The sequence below is a fragment of the Salvia splendens genome, chromosome 13 (genome assembly GCF_004379255.2).
Source record: "Salvia splendens isolate huo1 chromosome 13, SspV2, whole genome shotgun sequence".
Taxonomy (NCBI): Eukaryota; Viridiplantae; Streptophyta; class Magnoliopsida; order Lamiales; family Lamiaceae; genus Salvia; species Salvia splendens.
Window position 1 is genome coordinate 16,846,602 of NC_056044.1, and position 18,258 is coordinate 16,864,859.

General features: G+C 42.9%; 1 protein-coding gene across 1 annotated transcript; it reads left to right on the plus strand.

Moving 5' to 3' along the window:
• Positions 1–857: 857 nt before the first annotated feature.
• Positions 858–3,393, plus strand: LOC121760129 (protein REVEILLE 2-like). Its single transcript, XM_042155742.1, has 6 exons — positions 858–1,153; positions 1,407–1,481; positions 1,570–1,681; positions 1,750–1,811; positions 1,947–2,336; positions 2,436–3,393. The coding sequence occupies exons 1-6, from the start codon at positions 1,142–1,144 to the stop codon at positions 2,994–2,996; spliced, it is 1,212 nt and encodes a 403-aa protein (XP_042011676.1). The 5' UTR covers positions 858–1,141; the 3' UTR covers positions 2,997–3,393.
• The last annotated feature ends 14,865 nt before the right edge of the window (positions 3,394–18,258 follow it).

The window sequence follows — 18,258 nt, forward strand, 5'->3', positions numbered from 1 at the left end:
GTAACCACTATGGGTAGGACGCGGCTATAGCCGCGTCTGGGGGCGGTGGGCGGGCGGCTATAGTGGGGAAGGTGGGCGGACAACTTTTGGGGGCTATTGGGGCGGCGGACGCGGGATAGCCGCGTTCGGGGCGAGGACGCGGCTATGAAAATGTAGAATTTTGTACTCCCTCCGTCCCATGCTACTCGCACTTTTCATTTTAGGCCGTAAATTTGGGATTGATTTTTTTGTGTAATTAAAAAAAGAATTTTAGGTGTAATGAGATATCACTTAATAAAAGAGCTCTTAACTTAAATTAACATATTAATTAAATGCATTAATTCTAACTTAAATTATAAATAGTGTAAGGACTTTGTGACGAGCCGAAAAGCAAACGTGCGAGTAGCACGGGACGGAGGGAGTATTTGGAATTTGGGGGCTATTGGAGGTGTCCACTGTAGTGGCGGAAATAGAATTTTGGGGCTGTGGACAACAAAATTGGGGCTATGGATAAAAATTGGGGCGGGGCTATTAGGCGTGTCTGCCTTATAGTGGATACCCTTAGGGAGAATTTTTTTTTTAAAATTAGAAAATTTTATACTTTTTATATGCAGTAAAAAACATTGGAAAACACGGTACATCTAAACACCTTCTCCACTAACACCCTGCCGCGTGGAAAACACTGTATGGCGAAAACATGGAGCGTTTCTCACAGTCGCGAGTAGGGTAGTGAGAGGGATGGAAAAAGCGAAGGAAAAAGCGAGCTGACATCGACTCGCCACGTGTCTCAGCCTCTCTTTCAATCTGAGCCACAAGGTTCCACGATTTCTCGATCGTTCTACAAAAAGCCTCCAAAGATTTCGTTATTTGACGAGGCCTCCCTCTCCCCTGCTCTTTTCTCTCCTCTTAAATCTGACCCAAAAAGAGCGTCATTTTTCTCTGCTTCACATCTCCACACTCTTATCCCTTGCTTATTCACTTTCGTTTGTCCTTTACTTCCATCTCTGTGCTACAATCATTCTTCTCGGATAAAGATCCGATTTCGTAGGTGCTTCTTTTTCGTGAAATTTACAATATAAGTGAGGTTTTTGTTGATAGTTTGGATGGACAAATTTGGCTCGAGCTATTAAGAATTTTCTTCGAGAAAGCAATTGTTGCTGCTATGGATGTAAAGGTGACCTTTTCTACTGTTAATTTGGTCGTATTTGGTTTGTTTGTTTGATTAGCCGAAAGGGGAAAACATACTATGTTTCATGCTTTTTCATGATAAGTTTATTATGATTCGATTAAAACTATAATTTGCAAAATTTGTTGGACCTGCTTGAGGTATTAACGATGATCAATTATAATTTGGAAAATTGTGAAGTTTGATATCTGTATGTGTTCATGGATCTGCTTGTTGATTTTGAACGCTCTTTGTTGCGTAGGAATGCGTTGTTTCAGGCTCAGATGATTTTTCAGTGGATTCAGATGTCCAACTCAATGAACAGTTTGCTCCTAAGGTTGGGATGGTGAATAGTTGTTGAGTTTTTGGTATGGTTAATGTGATCGCGTATCATCTTATCGTCTCTTTGTATTCCGGTTTTGTAGGTAAGGAAGCCGTACACAATTACCAAGCAAAGAGAAAGATGGACAGAAGAAGAGCATAAAAAGTTTCTTGAGGCATTGATGCTTTATGGCCGAGCATGGAGGAGAATCGAAGGTACTAATAACTAATTCAATTCTATCTTGTTTGTGTGGGATGTTTTCTGAGTTTTGATTTGTTTGCAGAGCATGTAGGTAGCAAAACTGCAGTGCAAATTCGAAGCCATGCTCAGAAGTTTTTCTCCAAGGTTTTATGCTCTTATAAGTTATAAACAGTGCCATTATATCTGTATGCCGCCTTTCAAGTAAGTCATGTTTCTGTGGCATAAAGGCGCGCAAATATTTGCCGTGGAAGCACTTGTATTGATGGTTGGTGTGTTTAGGTTGCTCGTGAGTCGAACGTGGGGGATGGAGGTTCGGTGAAGCCGGTTGAGATCCCGCCTCCGAGGCCCAAGAGGAAACCGATGCATCCTTATCCTCGTAAGCTGGTTTCTCCAATCAAGGCAGGGATCTTGATACCTGAAAGATCGGTATCTCCAAATCAGTCTCCTACGTCCGTGTTGTCTGTGGTGGGTTCGGAACAATCCATTGGAGCTGATTCGTGTATGCCTGGTGGCAGCCTGTCTCCAGTGTCGTCCTCTGCTCTTGGCCGCGCTACTGCTCACGTTTTTGGCTCAGCCGCCCCTCCTAAGCTTCTGTTGGAGGATGGTGTCTCGTCGTCTCAGTCTGACCGTGAAGATGAAAATTCGAGCACAGATGCAGAAATACCAGCGGTAGTTGTTACTAGCTTGATTCATTTTAACAGTGCATTTGGTATAAACTAAATGTTTCTTATAACTTAACTGTGTTTACACTTATTTCCATATATACAGGAATTGGACCTTTCGCCTAGAAAGGCTTTTGTTAACGAAGAAGCTACGCAGAGCTTGAAGCTGTTTGGTAAGACGTTACTAGTCATGGATTCGTCGTGTTTGAGTTGCAAGCAGGAACCGTTGGATGATGATAAGAGAGTGGAACCTTGTTCGTATCCTCTGAGAGTAGTGCCTCTAAAAGCCGGTGCTAGTAATAGTACCTGTGAGAACGCTTGGCGATCGTTGGTGCGAGTCCAGAGTAGTGTGATGAAGAATGATCCTTTGTGCATACGAGTTAGAGGTGACACTACTTTACCATGGCTAAGTCTTGCATCACAGTCGAGTGGGGAAGCGCATAGCTCAAACCCAACCACAGCTCAGTCAAACGAGGGGTCGTCCTCTGATTCGAATACTGATTTGGTTGGCGCAGCAGTGGGAAGAAGGGAGCAGACGTCGAGTAAGGTCATTTCAGCAAACTGCAGGAGGGGGTTCGTGCCATACAAAAGATGTTTCACAGAGCAGGGCTCGTCAGCCGAAACTGTTCAAGAGAGGGAGAAACAGAGGATCCGCCTCTGCTCGTAGCTTTGCTAGTGAAGGCTAAGTGAGCATTTGACCTGCGTTGGACGACTCAATGGCTGGAAGCAACCGTGGCTCTGGCTCTATGTACGTTCCGGTTGTGTCTGCTGTTGGTCGTCAATGTTTTGTTCCTTATCTGCAAGAAGCCTAAGCCTAACTTCACACTGTATGTATGTATGTATGTATGTATTTACTCAGTTTTCTTTGTAAATGGCTGTGAACAAGGTTCAGAGGAGCTTTAAGTAGAAGTTTTTCTGAGTGAGCTTAATGTACTAAAAGACTGGGAACGATTTTTGATGTATTAGGAGAGGTGTGTGTGGCGTTCTTAAGAATGTAAATTCCGTCTCATAGAATCACTCCACAAATTACATCAAGTGACAAGGAATTTTCTTTCCAAATCATATTCCGCAGTCTAAAGGCATCACAACTAATTTAAATAAACTAATTTCATATAGATAATTCAAGTTTTAATGTGAAATTAATAAAAAGAATATGTTTTTTTAATGTGAAATTGGTTATAGATGAATGGGTTATTATTAATTTTTTTATAATTAATAATAGTTCTCAATTTATTTCTATGATAATTTTAACTCTAAACCTATTAAATAAGAGGAAACAGATGGAAGTGTCTATCTAAATAAGTTGAGTGTTATTAACAAATATATTATCACATTGCAATAAATGAATATGGACAATTTCTGTAGAACGAATGAAAAATGAAATATGACCTATATTTATGGTATAATCAATTTGATTTTATCCCATCAGTTCTACAAATTATGCAGGTTCAGGCCTAAAGCATGACTCTTCCTAAGGTTGAAGAATAATTTTTTCACTACAAAATTGGTGATCATTTTAGGGCAAACTGCCCTAAAAGTCGCAAACTTTTTTCATTTTTCGATTTTTCTCTCGAACAAAAAAATTGGTGTATAGTGTCATAACTTTACATTCGGTTGTAGTTTTCCCATGACGTATATTCCGGCCATGAAGCAAGTTAATATATCTTTTTAAGTTGACGTGGTTGTTGACATGTCAAACTGCTCCTAAAAGTCACAAACTATTCTCATTTTCTAGTTTTTCCCAAGAACTAAAAAGTTATCCTGCTGACGTGTCCTTTTAAGCTAACGTGATTGCTAAGTGGATGCGGACGTGTTAAAATTATGCTTACTCGTATTTTAACCCATAAAATCATACTCCTAAATCCTAATTCACTCTCCATTTTTTATCCTAAAATCATACCCCCAAATTCCCTTCACTTCACTCTTAAATCGGTGCCGACAACGATGACCAAGGCGACGGCGAGGGGCTTCTGCGTGGCGAGAGTCACTTTCCAAATTCTTAAATGCCGCCATGTCGACTGACCGCGACTTCTTCCCGCTCCGCTTCCTACATAGGATACATAATAGTAATAGCAAGAGAAACAACCCTAGAACATATCCAATTGCAATTCCCACAATGTCGCCGCCAGAGAGCTTCTTCTTCCCTTGCCGCTCCACCGGCGGCAATAGCCAGAGTTTCGGGGCATATGATGTTAAAGAGGCTTCCCACAAAGAGAAGTGCTGAGAAATGTCTCCTTCAATTTTCCCACAAGGCCTTTCGGAATGGAGTCGTTTAAATTGTTGAAAGATACGTTGAATTGGTCATGATTTGGAAGCTAAAGTGATTATTCTAAAAAACGAAATTGAAATCGAAACCACACATTCAAACAAGAAAAATGACTAAATTCAAACAAATCGTTAAATGGCACATTCAATCGAAATTGACCAAAAATCAATTGTTTGAAACAAGAAAAATTAAAATTGGGTTAAATAAAAAATCGTGACAGGAAGGAAAAGAAATCGCGACAAGAGAATGAGAAAAGTTCGTGAGAAAAACTGGAAAATGAGAAAAGTTTGTGACTTTTAGGGTTTTTAATGCATTTCCGGAGTTTTCCACGTTAGATTTCAGACTTGCCACGTGCTCAAGATTTCGACTGGAAAACTCCAGGGTCGGGTCAAATGGAAAATTCCCACAAGCCGGTAAAGTTCATGACATTATACGCCAATATTTTAGTTCGTGGGGAAAATCGGAAAATAGAAAAAGTTTGTAACTTTTAGGGGAATTTGCCCATCATTTTAACTTGAGACAATAACACGACATCTTCCAAATAATTACTCCCTCCGTCTCACAATAATATGCACTCTTTCATTTTTAGTCCGTTCCACAAGAATATATACTTTTTAATTTTGGAAACTCTTTTCTCTCTAATAAGGTGAGACCTATTCTCCATTAACAAATACTACTTTAATTATTTTTTCTCTCTACCTCTCTCTTATTGTACCAATTTTAAATTAAAACTCATACCGAACTCAAAGTGTATATTCTTTTGAAACGGAGGGAGTAATATGCAGATAGTTTATCAATTGTTTTGGTCTTGAAGCTCACATAACATATGTCGTTGGAAAAACTTATACATCTTCCAGTCTTATTTTTTTTTTGGAAATTCTACTCAAATTGTCACAATTCCTTATGATATTTTCATTTTATTCTTTTATTTATTCAATTTATAAAATAAAACTATATACAATTTCATAATTTTAATACGCTCCTACTGTAATGAGAGGAACATATAGGGAGTATAGATGCCTGAATATAACAACTATATTAAATTTCTTAAATATGCTCCTACTTTAATGTGGAACATAGGAAGTATAGATGCATGAATTTAGAGCATCCCCATCCGTGCTCTTGCCAAAGAGCACGGATGTGGACCCGGACCCACTTTTATTACATTTTTACTCCCTGCTCTTAAGCAAGAGCACAACACCAACATCCATGCCATGCTCTTCCGCAAGGATATGCTCAAGGGTCCCACCATTCTATTATTTAATTTAAATAAAAATATTTCTACAATATTAAAATGCATTAAAAATATCCGGAATACTATTACAAATTATAAAAAAATTAAAAATTACACAATTAAAATACTAAAAATTAAAAATTACATAATTAAAATACTAAAAATTTAAAATTACATAATTAAAATCCTAAAAAAATAAAAAATACATAATTAAAGGCTAAAAAATACCCCCATGGAAGACTATTCCTCTGGCTCTATCCCCAATGTTCTTCGGAGACCCCGTATCATTGCCAAATGTGAATCAAGTTGCTCGGGGGGTCATATTTGACATATCAGCCAAATTGAGTTGGGCCAAAAGGGTCCATAATGAGTTGGTGGGGGGTTGAGGTGGCACAAAGGGAGCGGGGGTGGATGGAGTCGCGGCGCGACGGCGGTTGGTCGTCGCCTTCTTCCTTCCTTGCGGCCTGCGTTGGGAATTGCTCTGGCTGGCGTTGGGGCTACCCAAATTAGCTCCGGCGAGCTGGCTAGCCACCACATCCTCGCAGGCGTCGGATAGGGATATCGATCTCGACCGTTTGCTGGAGGAGCTGGAGGAGGATGATACGCCTCCCCTATACTTGGATGCACACGCACCTCCTGCCAAGCGCTGAGGTACTTGAACGGTTTATAATTTATGGATTGGTAGGTCGCCAAGGCGGCACTGATGATGTCGAGCTCGCGCCTACCGCTCCCCGCCGACCGCTTTTCCTGGAGGTAATACTCCTGGAACTTTTGGATTTCTTCGTTGGCTCTGAATATGACATTGCGCACCATACTCTCATTGCGCTCGATGGTTCCAGCCGGACGGTTTTCATTGTACCGGCGAGAGACGCGCCACCAAAACCTATCCGCGCTTTGGTTCGTGCCTATCTCCGGATCTTCGGAGATAATCAAATAGGCTTTGAATAACTGATCCATCTCCACCGGAGTGTACGGGATGCGGACACCACGAGGAGTAAGAGTAGGAGTAGGAAGAGGAGGAGTTTGAGAGCCGCCGCCGCCGCTCCCTCCCGATCTGGGTCTGGGTGCACACCCGTATCGCTGATCGGGAGCATCTTGGTCGTCCACCGGGTAAGGCCGGTAGCCACCCGGAACTTGAGAACCTTGGGTTTGAGGAGGGGCCGAAAATTATGTTTCCGGACTAGGAAATGGTTGTGAGCCGAACCATTCGTGGTTCCAACCGTGGGAGTCGGAGGGGTGATCGCCGGAGCCAGACATTTTTTTTGTAAGTAAGAGTGAAAGATTGAGAATTGATAAGAGAAGATGAGAGAGTTTAGATGAGAATTGTGTAGTGTGGTGTGAAATTTTTTTGTGTCGAATTGAGAGTATTTATAGAAGAAAATGTGAATTTTGGGGGAAAAATTCAAAATTAAATTAAAAGTGGGGAGAAAATGGATATAATTTTTTGGGAAGTGGAAAAATATTTTTTTATATTTATTCGGATTTTTTAATTAAAATCTAATTAAAAAAAGAAATTGCCAATGGCATTGTCGTTGGCCAATCAGGAAACGCCACGTCAGCTGCTCGCTGGCACGGACGTGCTCGATGAATCGAGCAGCGCCGTTCCGTGCCAGCGGCAAGAGCGTAGCGGCGAGCAGGGGTTGCCGTGCAAGCGGCACGGACGCCGTCCGTTGGCGCGAGCACCGCTGCGGGTGCTTTTAACGGACTATTTTAGATAAAAAAAAGTGAAGCATCTATGATGCCATGTGGCATGTTCTAGAAATGCATTATTTTAATACATTTCATAATAATGGAGTTATTTCTTTTTTTAATAAAAGTTAACACATTTCTTTTCACATATTTTACTCTTTCTTACTTTATTCTCTTTTCATCTTTCTATTTTTTTCATTTTCTATTTTATATTTCCTTTACGTAACCCATTTAATACAATTTACTCTTTCTTACTTTATTCTCTCTTCATCTCTCTATTTTTTCATTTTCTATTTTGTATTTCCTTTACGTAACTCATTTAATACAATTTTTTAAAAATTCTGTGACGAAAAGAAAGCTCTAATTACCGTGGAAGGGAGGAAGGAGTAAATTAAATCATTTTTCATCAAAAGAAAAGAAGAAAAGCTACGTGTGTCTATATTCCCGAAATTTTCTCCGGAGCCCCTTCTCTATATTTACATGACCAACCATTTCACTCCTCGTTTCCTCCAACAACTTCTCTCTCCACGACAGATCTTCTACTGATCGTGTATTCAAGGAAATGGCTACTGCTACTCTCAACTCTGCCGATGCCGAGAAGATCAACATCTTCAAAGTTGATGTTGCCTTTCTCACTCAGATCAGGTATCTTCCTTTTCCTCTGCCTCGACCTCTCTCGGTTGGTTGATGCGTTCGCATTTTGATACTTGATTTGCGTAAATCTAATTGCTCACTCGTGTTAATTGATTTTTATATTTTATTTCCGTGAAGTGAAAATGAGAAATCTGGATTCATCAACCTGGTAGCTCGCTATCTCAGGTACGCTGTCTTCCTGGATTATGCACCTGGATTCCAGGGCTGGTCCGGCGGCTCCCATTTAATTAGCATTGCTAGTCGCGGTGGCCTTTGGGGTTCGGCATAGCTCGGGATGGTGACTCCTAGCCTAACCCCTCTCCAATGCTTCGGCTTGAGCCTTCCGTTGGCCATGCTGTTTCGGACGAATGTAAGGATCTGCCAGATAACATTGCTCGTCTTAAATTGGGCTTCTTGATGCCGGCTTCTGTTTCTCTCCGCCCATAGGAACCAAAATATAAGGTAAGGCATGGCCCGGCTGAGGTGTTTCCTTCCCGGCTGTTGCGTTCTTCGCGCCCACACGTCAATTCTTGTAGGTATAGTATCATTCAAGCTGAGAGGAGGTGATGAGCCTTCAAACCACCCGTCGAATTCTCTCCACACTCTAATCGCACCGGTACCTTGAATGGATAGGTGTTGAAGGGACTCGGTGCTAGGCTGGTGTGGGCAGCATTGGCATTTGGACGCAAGTTCGATCTTGCGCCATTGGAGCTTTGAGTCGACAGGGATTTGGTTAGACAGGAGTCTCCAATTGAAAATGGCGATGGTGGTTGTGAGACCAGCCTTCCAAATGTGCTCAAGTCCCTGGATGATGGGCCTCGGCGTCCGGATCGTTTCCCAAGTCGAGGCGATCGAGAAGTCCCCTCGCCGGGATAGCGTCCATCTCGGGACGTCCGGCTACCCTGAAATGATCGGGGTTTGACAAATTTGCTCGATGAGAAGTTGTGGGAGGCCGGCCTGGTCGTGAAGCAATTGGAGTTTAGGGACATCCCATACGCCATCGTTGATGAATTCCGAGACGGTCGTCGCGGGGCTGCCCCGCTCATCAAAACATAGCCCCCTAAGAGCAGTGTCACCGAGCCATATATCATCCCAAAAGTAGATATGTCCTTGCCCAACTAGCCACCGGATATGCGGGTGAGCCTGCACCCAAGCTTTGGCCAGCCTCTTCCACGTTGGGCTATGTCTACCCAATGTCCTCGAGGAGAGTGGCGGGGATGAGGCGCAATACTTTCACATTATATATCGTGCCCATAGGGAACTCTATTCTCGGAAGCGCCACCAAAGTTTGATGTTGAAAGCCCGAAGGATTTCCGTGAGCTTGCGAATTCCGAGTCCTCCCTCATTGGTGGGAAGGCACATTTGGTCCCAACTAATCCAATGGGTCCGTTTTCTTTCATTTGTTGAGCCCCAAAAGAATCGTGCCAATTGTTGATCAAGCAACTTGAGGGTACCGGCTGTCGGCTCAATGGCTTGGAAATTGTGGATAGGAACCGCCTCAAGGGTGCTCTTAATAAGAGATAACTGATGTGTAATTTTCGAGCTTTTATATTAATGGATTAAGAACACACAAGTTTACTAAAATAGCTCTAATATTACAATCTATCTACAAGAGTACAGAGTCGATTGTAGTATTTCGAGTGTCGAACCACAGGGAGACGTAGGCTATTTAACAAGAATTTACAAGATTAAAAAGCTAAATTTACAAACTAAGGAAAACTTTTCAAATAGGAAAAAGATGTCACTCCAAGTTGCTCATTAGACTAGAATCATTCTACACCTATATCGAACGCACATATTTGGGATTAATTAATCAACCTAATCGCTTGCACTGAACATGTTTGCGAAGTATAATTCACAGTCAGCTGAACACTTGTTCCATGAATTAATTTTCAAAGATATTAAATTCCCGCGGAAGCGCGGGAATAAAAGATCATCTACTATGCGAGCTTACCTAATCCGTCGTCAAATTATCCTCTGAACAATTCAAATTTAACAACTCATCAATTGATTTATCTATCCAAGTCTATGTTAAAGAGACAATAAACAAGGATTAAACATCTATAACGATAGAGGCCTCTAAAGTGATAGAATCTAACAATAAACACATCAACGATGTCAAAACGTGAATTCAAAGGTGCAGATACATTCAAACAAGTCTAAGTCACAACTTGGAGCAACATAAAGAGCTTAGCCTAAACACATGGTAATAATAACAATTAAAACCGTAAGAAGCGTGCTCTTGTTGAGTGGAATGGAGATATGGAGATGGATCGTCGGAATGGAATTTCTTCCTTCTCTTCTTCCTCCTCTCTTTCTCTCCTTTCTTCTTACTTTTTCCTCTCAAGAAAATCCCCCGGAATCTTCCATATTTAGGGATTAAAAAATCTCCAATTAAACTTCTCTCAACCCCCTTGTAAACTGCCACGTAAGTGGCTCCCCCAATTGCCCAATTTCATCATGTTTTTGTTTCTCAATAAACGTCACCTTCTCTCTCCCTCTTTTTAATTAATTCCTCTGTCCCATCAATCTTTTTCCTTTCTTTCTACAGCCTTTTTCGTTTCTCTCTCCACCTATCCAATCTCCCACGTCCCCTCCTTGGAAAGAAAACTGCCGCATGAAAATGCAATTTTGCAGTTCAAATCCACTGCCCGGCCGGGCGAAATTAAGAAGGAAATTCACCCGACCGAGCGATAAATCTGGACTCCGCATACCCACTTGAAAACGCCCGACCGGGCATTTAGCAGCTTCAAAACGCCCGAGCGGGCGAAGATTCTGGACTCCTCAGGCGTGTCACGTTTCACCCGGCTTTCACAACCTAAACCCCGATGAACACACACATTAATGAGGTATATTTTACATAAAAAGGTGTAGTCTAAAGGGGAAAATATAGGAAATATGCTTCGCATCAAATACCCCCAAACTTGAGTTCTTGCTCGCCCTCGAGCAAGGTATATTTTAAGCACAATAACTCAACAAAATCTAACCCACAAAGAGATTTTCATCAATACGAAACATGTAAGGACGTGAGTGACAAAATCTAAACCCCCAACATTTCCAATCGAGATTTCCCACTCTAAAAACAATCACTTACCCCCCTAGAACTTCAAGTCAAAGTGCACTTCAAAGTAAGTCCAAGCATGCGATCAAACAACTCAAACCATCATCATTGACTCATTAAGCATTACTAATCACATAGACTCACGGATTTCAAATCAAACTTCTTTAACTCTACCAAGCTGTTTACAAAACATCCACAAGCATCAACGATAAAGTCCGAGGTCTTATTTCAAGGTTGTAATAGGGCTAAGGACGAGGTAGGATAAATATGGATAATGAGCTCAAAGGCTACACATTTGAATGCCAAATTCTTCCCTCCTACAACTTCCTTCCAAAGATCAAACAACAAAATTACAGCCAAACTCACACTCCCCCAAACTTGAGATCTATTCTAGACAAGATTACATCACACAATTATAGAAGCTCTATCTTTATTTCATCAAACTTATTTTTTTTTCTTTTTTTTTCTTTTTTGTAAAGACCTCGACTTTTGCGAATTTTGAGGTCGTCTTTTTCTTTTCTTTTTTTTTCTTTTCTAAGAACTTCATTCTTTTCACATTATATCAAGTCTAGAAAAGTCTACTCTTTACAGTTCACCACCCCCACACTCACAACTCAAAACACCAAGCTCAACTTGTATTTAGCACTCAAATAGTAGCAAGGTCTTTCGATGAGGCTAAAATGAGGCTTATTTAATTAGCTAAGTGATAGGCTACGTGTTTACACAAATGATAGGAAATTAAGCTCAAAGTGGCTTCTAGGGGATCATGTGTAGGACTAGGCATGTGATCATTTGGCCATAGAGTTCATCCTAGTGCCTTATCCTCCCATATCGTTGACACAAATGAATACAAGCACACAACTCGATAAAGCAAATCAATTCAAGATAATTTCCACAAGACATATGACTTTCATACTCTCCTCAACTCAAGAAATCGGATGTAATCACAACATGCTCTTTCAAATAAATTCATGCACAGATTCTATCCATCCTAAGCTTCAAAGATCAAGTAAGATCAAGCAAGATTTCCCAACCAGAAAGCCGAAGATCTAGCATGCACCCGTCAATTACATGATTCAAAACACATTTAGCAAAGAATACACCCAAGAAACATGCATCATGCATAAATCAACCCCCCCCCCCAAACTTGAATGCATCATTGTCCTCAATGCATGCAAAGAAGAACATTAAAAGTAAAGGGAAATAGAACTCCCCCAAACTTGGCGTGACGTCCATAGTACATTCGGGTGGGAGGGTGGGTGTAAGTTCCTTTGTGGGTGTGCTTCCTCCTAAGCTCCAACATAAGTCAAATCTCCATGTTGCTCCTACAAAAAAAAAGAAAAATTAAAACAACAAAAAGAAAACAAAATACTCAATTCATAAAAATACATCGAAGGAAAGAATTGAGCGAACAAAACCCTCGATTTATTAAGAGAAAATAAAGAAAACTAAAAACTCATTGGGTTGCCTCCCAACTAGCGCCTTTGTTTAAAGTCGTTGGCTCGACTTAGCCTTCTAGCTACAACTCTGAAACAAGGAATAAAATGTTAGAAAACTATACAAAAATAAAAACAAAAAGAATCCTAATTAAATAACCAGTTGCCTCCCCGGCAACAGCGCCAAAACTTGATGTGTAATTTTCGAGCTTTTATATTAATGGATTAAGAACACACAAGTTTACTAAAATAGCTCTAATATTACAATCTATCTGCAAGAGTACAGAGTCGATTGTAGTATTTCGAGTGTCGAACCACAGGGAGGCGTAGGCTATTTAACAAGAATTTACAAGATTAAAAAGCTAAATTTACAAACTAAGGAAAACTTTTCAAATAGGAAAAAGATGTCACTCCAAGTTGCTCATTAGACTAGAATCATTCTACACCTATATCGAACGCACATATTTGGGATTAATTAATCAACCTAATCGCTTGCACTGAATATGTTCGCGACGTATAATTCACAGTCAGCTGAACACTTGTTCCATGAATTAATTTTCAAAGATATTAAATTCCTGCGGAAGCGCGGGAATAAAAGATCATCTACTATGCGAGCTTACCTAATCCGTCGTCAAATTATCCTCTGAACAATTCAAATTTAACAACTCATCAATTGATTTATCTATCCAAGTCTATGTTAAAGAGACAATAAACAAGGATTAAACATCTATAACGATAGAGGCCTCTAAAGTGATAGAATCTAACAATAAACACATCAACGATGTCAAAACGTGAATTCAAAGGTGCAGATACATTCAAACAAGTCTAAGTCACAACTTGGAGCAACATAAAGAGCTTAGCCTAAACACATGGTAATAATAACAATTAAAACCGTAGGAAGCGTGCTCTTGTTGAGTGGAATGGAGATATGGAGATGGATCGTCGGAATGGAATTTCTTCCTTCTCTTCTTCCTCCTCTCTTTCTCTCCTTTCTTCTTACTTTTTCCTCTCAAGAAAATCCCCCGGAATCTTCCATATTTAGGGATTAAAAAATCTCCAATTAAACTTCTCTCAACCCCCTTGTAAACTGCCACGTAAGTGGCTCCCCCAATTGCCCAATTTCATCATGTTTTTGTTTCTCAATAAACGTCACCTTCTCTCTCCCTCTTTTTAATTAATTCCTCTGTCCCATCAATCTTTTTCCTTTCTTTCTACAGCCTTTTTCGTTTCTCTCTCCACCTATCCAATCTCCCACGTCCCCTCCTTGGAAAGAAAACTGCCGCATGAAAATGCAATTTTGCAGTTCAAATCCACTGCCCGGCCGGGCGAAATTAAGAAGGAAATTCGCCCGACCGGGCGATAAATCTGGACTCCGCATACCCACTTGAAAACGCCCGACCGGGCATTTAGCAGCTTCAAAACGCCCGAGCGGGCGAAGATTCTGGACTCCTCAGGCGTGTCACGTTTCACCCGGCTTTCACAACCTAAACCCCGATGAACACACACATTAATGAGGTATATTTTACATAAAAAGGTGTAGTCTAAAGGGGAAAATATAGGAAATATGCTTCGCATCAATAACCTCCCTCCAAAAGATAAATGTCGATGCGCCCATCCGGAGATTCTTCAAGATATCTTCTCTCGGATGAACATAAACATTTCCGTGCGCTTGACTCCCCGGAATATGGGAACCCCCAAGTAGATGAAGGGGAAAGTTCCGCGGGCGAAGCCACCTTCACTTTGGATTGCATGCGCCCACTGCTCGTGTGCTTCGACAATATAGAAGTTACTTTTGGGGAGGCTGATCTGTTGCCCGGATAACCCCTTGAACCCATCGAGGCACGCTCTGAGCCGGCGCAAGGGGTTTGCGGCCGCTTGGGTGAAGATGATAATATCATCGGCATATGCCAAGTGGCTGATTTCCATGCATCTCCTGGAGGCTTTGAAGATCATCTCCTTCTTGCCCAGAATGAGCCTGTCAAGGGCCCTAGATAAGTAATCTGCGGCAATCACGAACAATGCGGGTGAGATGGGGTCTCCCTGTCTGAGCCCTCGAGTTGACTTGAAAAACCCAACTGGGACGCCATTAATAAGGACTGAGAACCAGCATGAGCCTATGCATCTTTCAATTAGGCCTATCCAAGCGTCCGGAAAGCCCATGCGTCGGAGTACCTTGAGCAAAAAACTCCATTGGACCCTATCGTCGGCCTTAGCCATGCCGATCTTAATCGCCACATTTGGTGCCGGGGAGCACCTTGCTAACTCGTGAAACATCTCTTGGGCGAGGAGAACGTTGTCATGAAGGAGCCGACCCTTCACGAATCTTCTCTGGTTTGGAGGGATTACCCGGAGTAAAAAAGGAGCAAGTCGTGCCGTTAATACCTTTGTGATGATCTTGTTAACGACATTGCACAGGCTTATGGGGCGAAAGTAGCCCACGTCTTGGGTGAAGCCTTTTTCGAAATGAGGACGATGTTTGTGGCCGTGACGCTTCGAGGTAGATACGCCCCAAGAAAAACCTGCTTAATAGCATCCACAACGTCCGACCCAACTATCCCCCTATAGGATTGGTAGAAGACGGCCGAGAATCCGTCCGGACCGGGTGCGCTGTCCCCGGAGATATCGAACAACGCTTTCTTCACTTCCTCGGGGTCCGGTGGCTTGTTTAGCTCCTCTAGGTCCGAAGTGGGAGGGAGTGGTTGGATTAGGTCAAGGTCCGGTTCCTCAAGCCCTGGAGTGTCTGGTGCAAGGAGACTCCGAAAAAACTCAACCGCTGAATTTCGTATCTCCGTTTCATCCGCAATCTCCCGGCCATCCGCAGTAATTGTATGTATGCGGAGTCTGACTCTCTTCTGCTTTACCCAACTTTGATAGAACCTTGTGTTTTTATCTCCATCCGCAAGCCACCTTAGAGAAGCTTTTTGCCTCCAAAAGTCCTCCTCCATCCAGAGTAAGAGGATGTATTCGGCAATGCTCTTGTTGATCTCGGTCCTGTTCCAAGGAGTTGGATCAGCCTCAAAATCAGCTTGGGCTTGAGCGATCCTTTCCTCAATAACTTTGAGGTTGGCGTGAATATTGCCGAAAACTTCTTTATTCCAAGCCTTAAGGGCCTTTTTACAACTAGCGAGCTTAGCCTGTAGATTTAGGAGCCCACTCACCCCCGTCGGTTGTTCCCAAGTATCTTTAACAAGCCTCTTAAAACCGTCGTGCCAGACCCACATATTTTGAAACCAGAATGCGCTACCCCCGGTGATAGGCCTCGGCATCGTGCACCTAGCAAGGATCGGTCCGTGGTCCGAGGAGACTCTAGGGAGGTTGGTCACCCTTGTTACCGCAAACACATTTGTCCATGCCTCACTAACAAACAACCTGTCCAACCATTCAAACAACCCATTCTTGGCCCATGTGAACTTCGCCCCATCATACCCTGGGTCGAGGAGCCGACAGTCCTCGATGGTTTCAGTGAAATCGATCATCTCGGCTTGCCTGTTGGTCTCGCTTCCAACCCTATCTTCGGGAGCAAGGATCGTATTAAAGTCCCCTCCGATCAGCCAAGGTGTTCCATCCACCCGAGTTGAAATCTCCCTCAACTTGTCCCACAGTGGGTATCTATCCGATCTTGTACACTTAGCATAAATCGCCGAGATGGAAATATGGTTCGCCATGCGGTGTGAGGTTAACCGACCATGAAGAACCTGATTCAAATCTTCCTCAATATCAAAATCAGATCCATCTTCAACAAAAATCCAGATTTTACCGGATGTGTTTGATCCTTTGAACTTTAGCCCCAAAGTTTTGGAGTATCGGTCCGGGTCGGGAGAAGTAAGTGGCTCCATTATTGCAAGAAACATGACATTATAACACTTAATTAGTCTTTTTAGGACGTTTTCGGTCGGCGCATTAGCGACTCCCCTAGCGTTCCAAAACATAAAATTGTAAGACATGATTAACAAGTTAGGTTCGTACCCGGAAGGTATGAAGGCTCTCTTTGATTTGCTCTTTGCGGGGTTGCATTGTTATAGTTTCTCTTTAGGGGTCGTTCGGTCTTGCCCGCAGCATAACACACATTGCTTGAATGCCCTACATGCTTGCACTCCCGACAATAGGCTGGGATCTTATCCCGCCGCACTTGTTGCACCATTTCTCGCCTACAAATATCAAGTATGATTTCGTCGGGTGGAGGCTTTGTGATGTCAATCTCGACGCAAATGCGCGCAAAAGACAGCCTTGACCTATTTGCGGTGGCTCGGTCGACTTGAATTGGCGTCCATAGGAGCTTGCCAATGGTGAAGAGGGCGGATTGATCAAACAAATGGATCGGGAGGCCAATTAGATTACACCAAATCGCTGCAATCGGCGACTCGCAATAAGAATCAAAGTCCGAGGACCATTTGAAGACCCTCATTGGGTGGCGGTCGATGAACCACACCGGCGTACCCTTCGGGCCACTAAGTAGCCTAGCATAATCCGCCAAATCCTCGCATTGAATGAGAATGTGTTTGGCGTTAATGTATTTCCAAGTAAAACTACATTGAAACTTAATGTTATTGAGAGCCTTTTGAATTTGACCGTCTGTCAGAATAGAGTGGGAGAATTTACCTACGATGGCGTACCCCACATTTTCGGCAAGCTTCCGGATTTCCAGCCCCGAGAAATAGATTGTCGGTATACCATTCAAAACTGATGCGAGTCCAATATTTTGGATCTTGTCGGGCTCGAACACTTGAGGTCCATTTGGGTCGGGAGTCCCCTTGACCATATCCGCCAATGATCACCACACGTTAGTGCTATCCGAGCCCGTTTCGGCCCCATCGGCCGGCGTGTTGCCGTTCGACCCCGCCTCGGCTCCCTCCTCTCTACTTAGGTTGTGGCCCATTCATTGGCGCTGCTGGAATAGATTTTAAAAGGTCAGCCATTACTCCTGGCTTAGGTGACAGTATCGGGTTAGCCACACCCACCCCGGCCTCAGGAATGCCGGTCGAGACAGTAGCGGCTACGCCCGCACCCGGCTTAATATGCATGTTAGTTGGCGCGCCATGTTGTGCTTGAGATCTCGGTGCCGTCCCGGCTCCTTTCGGCCAGCCACTTTCAAACGAGTCACGAATCTTTAGGGTTCGACCTTTCTCCAAGGGTGGGAATTCCACTTGGTAGGCCTTAAATGCGGATGAGGGTGTTAGCAAAAGTGAGTTCTTTCCCGGTTGGGGTGCAAGGAATGGCTCAGCCGGATTCCGGCCGAACTCTGCCCTGCCAGCGTCGAGGAGAGGTTGCGCCGCCAAGACATCTAGCATGTCCGCCGATTCCAATGAAGCAACTTGGAGGAGGTTGGTAGGGTTTGGCTGCAATGTGCCTCCAACGGCTAGTGCATCATGTGAGCCCCCATCTTGGCAAGGCACCAAGCTACTTTCCAAAAGCAATTTTGTTCCCATGCCCATTTCGGGATGTTTGACTCTCTCTTCACCCAATATTCCTTTTGCTTTTGCAGCACCAAGTACATTTGTTTTTTCATGGCTCGGCTGGTTGGACTCCACCTCGGTGCCGGCCGACTCCTCTCAGACAGTCTGGTCGGAATCATGGCCGGAAAAAGGAAAAATATCGAGGGAAGCTTCTTGT

Coding starts and splice junctions, on each gene's coding strand:
- LOC121760129 (XM_042155742.1), top strand. Junction 1,682..1,749: donor AGCATGGAGGAGAATCGAAG/GTACTAATAACT, acceptor ATTTGTTTGCAG/AGCATGTAGGTAGCAAAACT. Junction 1,812..1,946: donor CTCAGAAGTTTTTCTCCAAG/GTTTTATGCTCT, acceptor TGGTGTGTTTAG/GTTGCTCGTGAGTCGAACGT.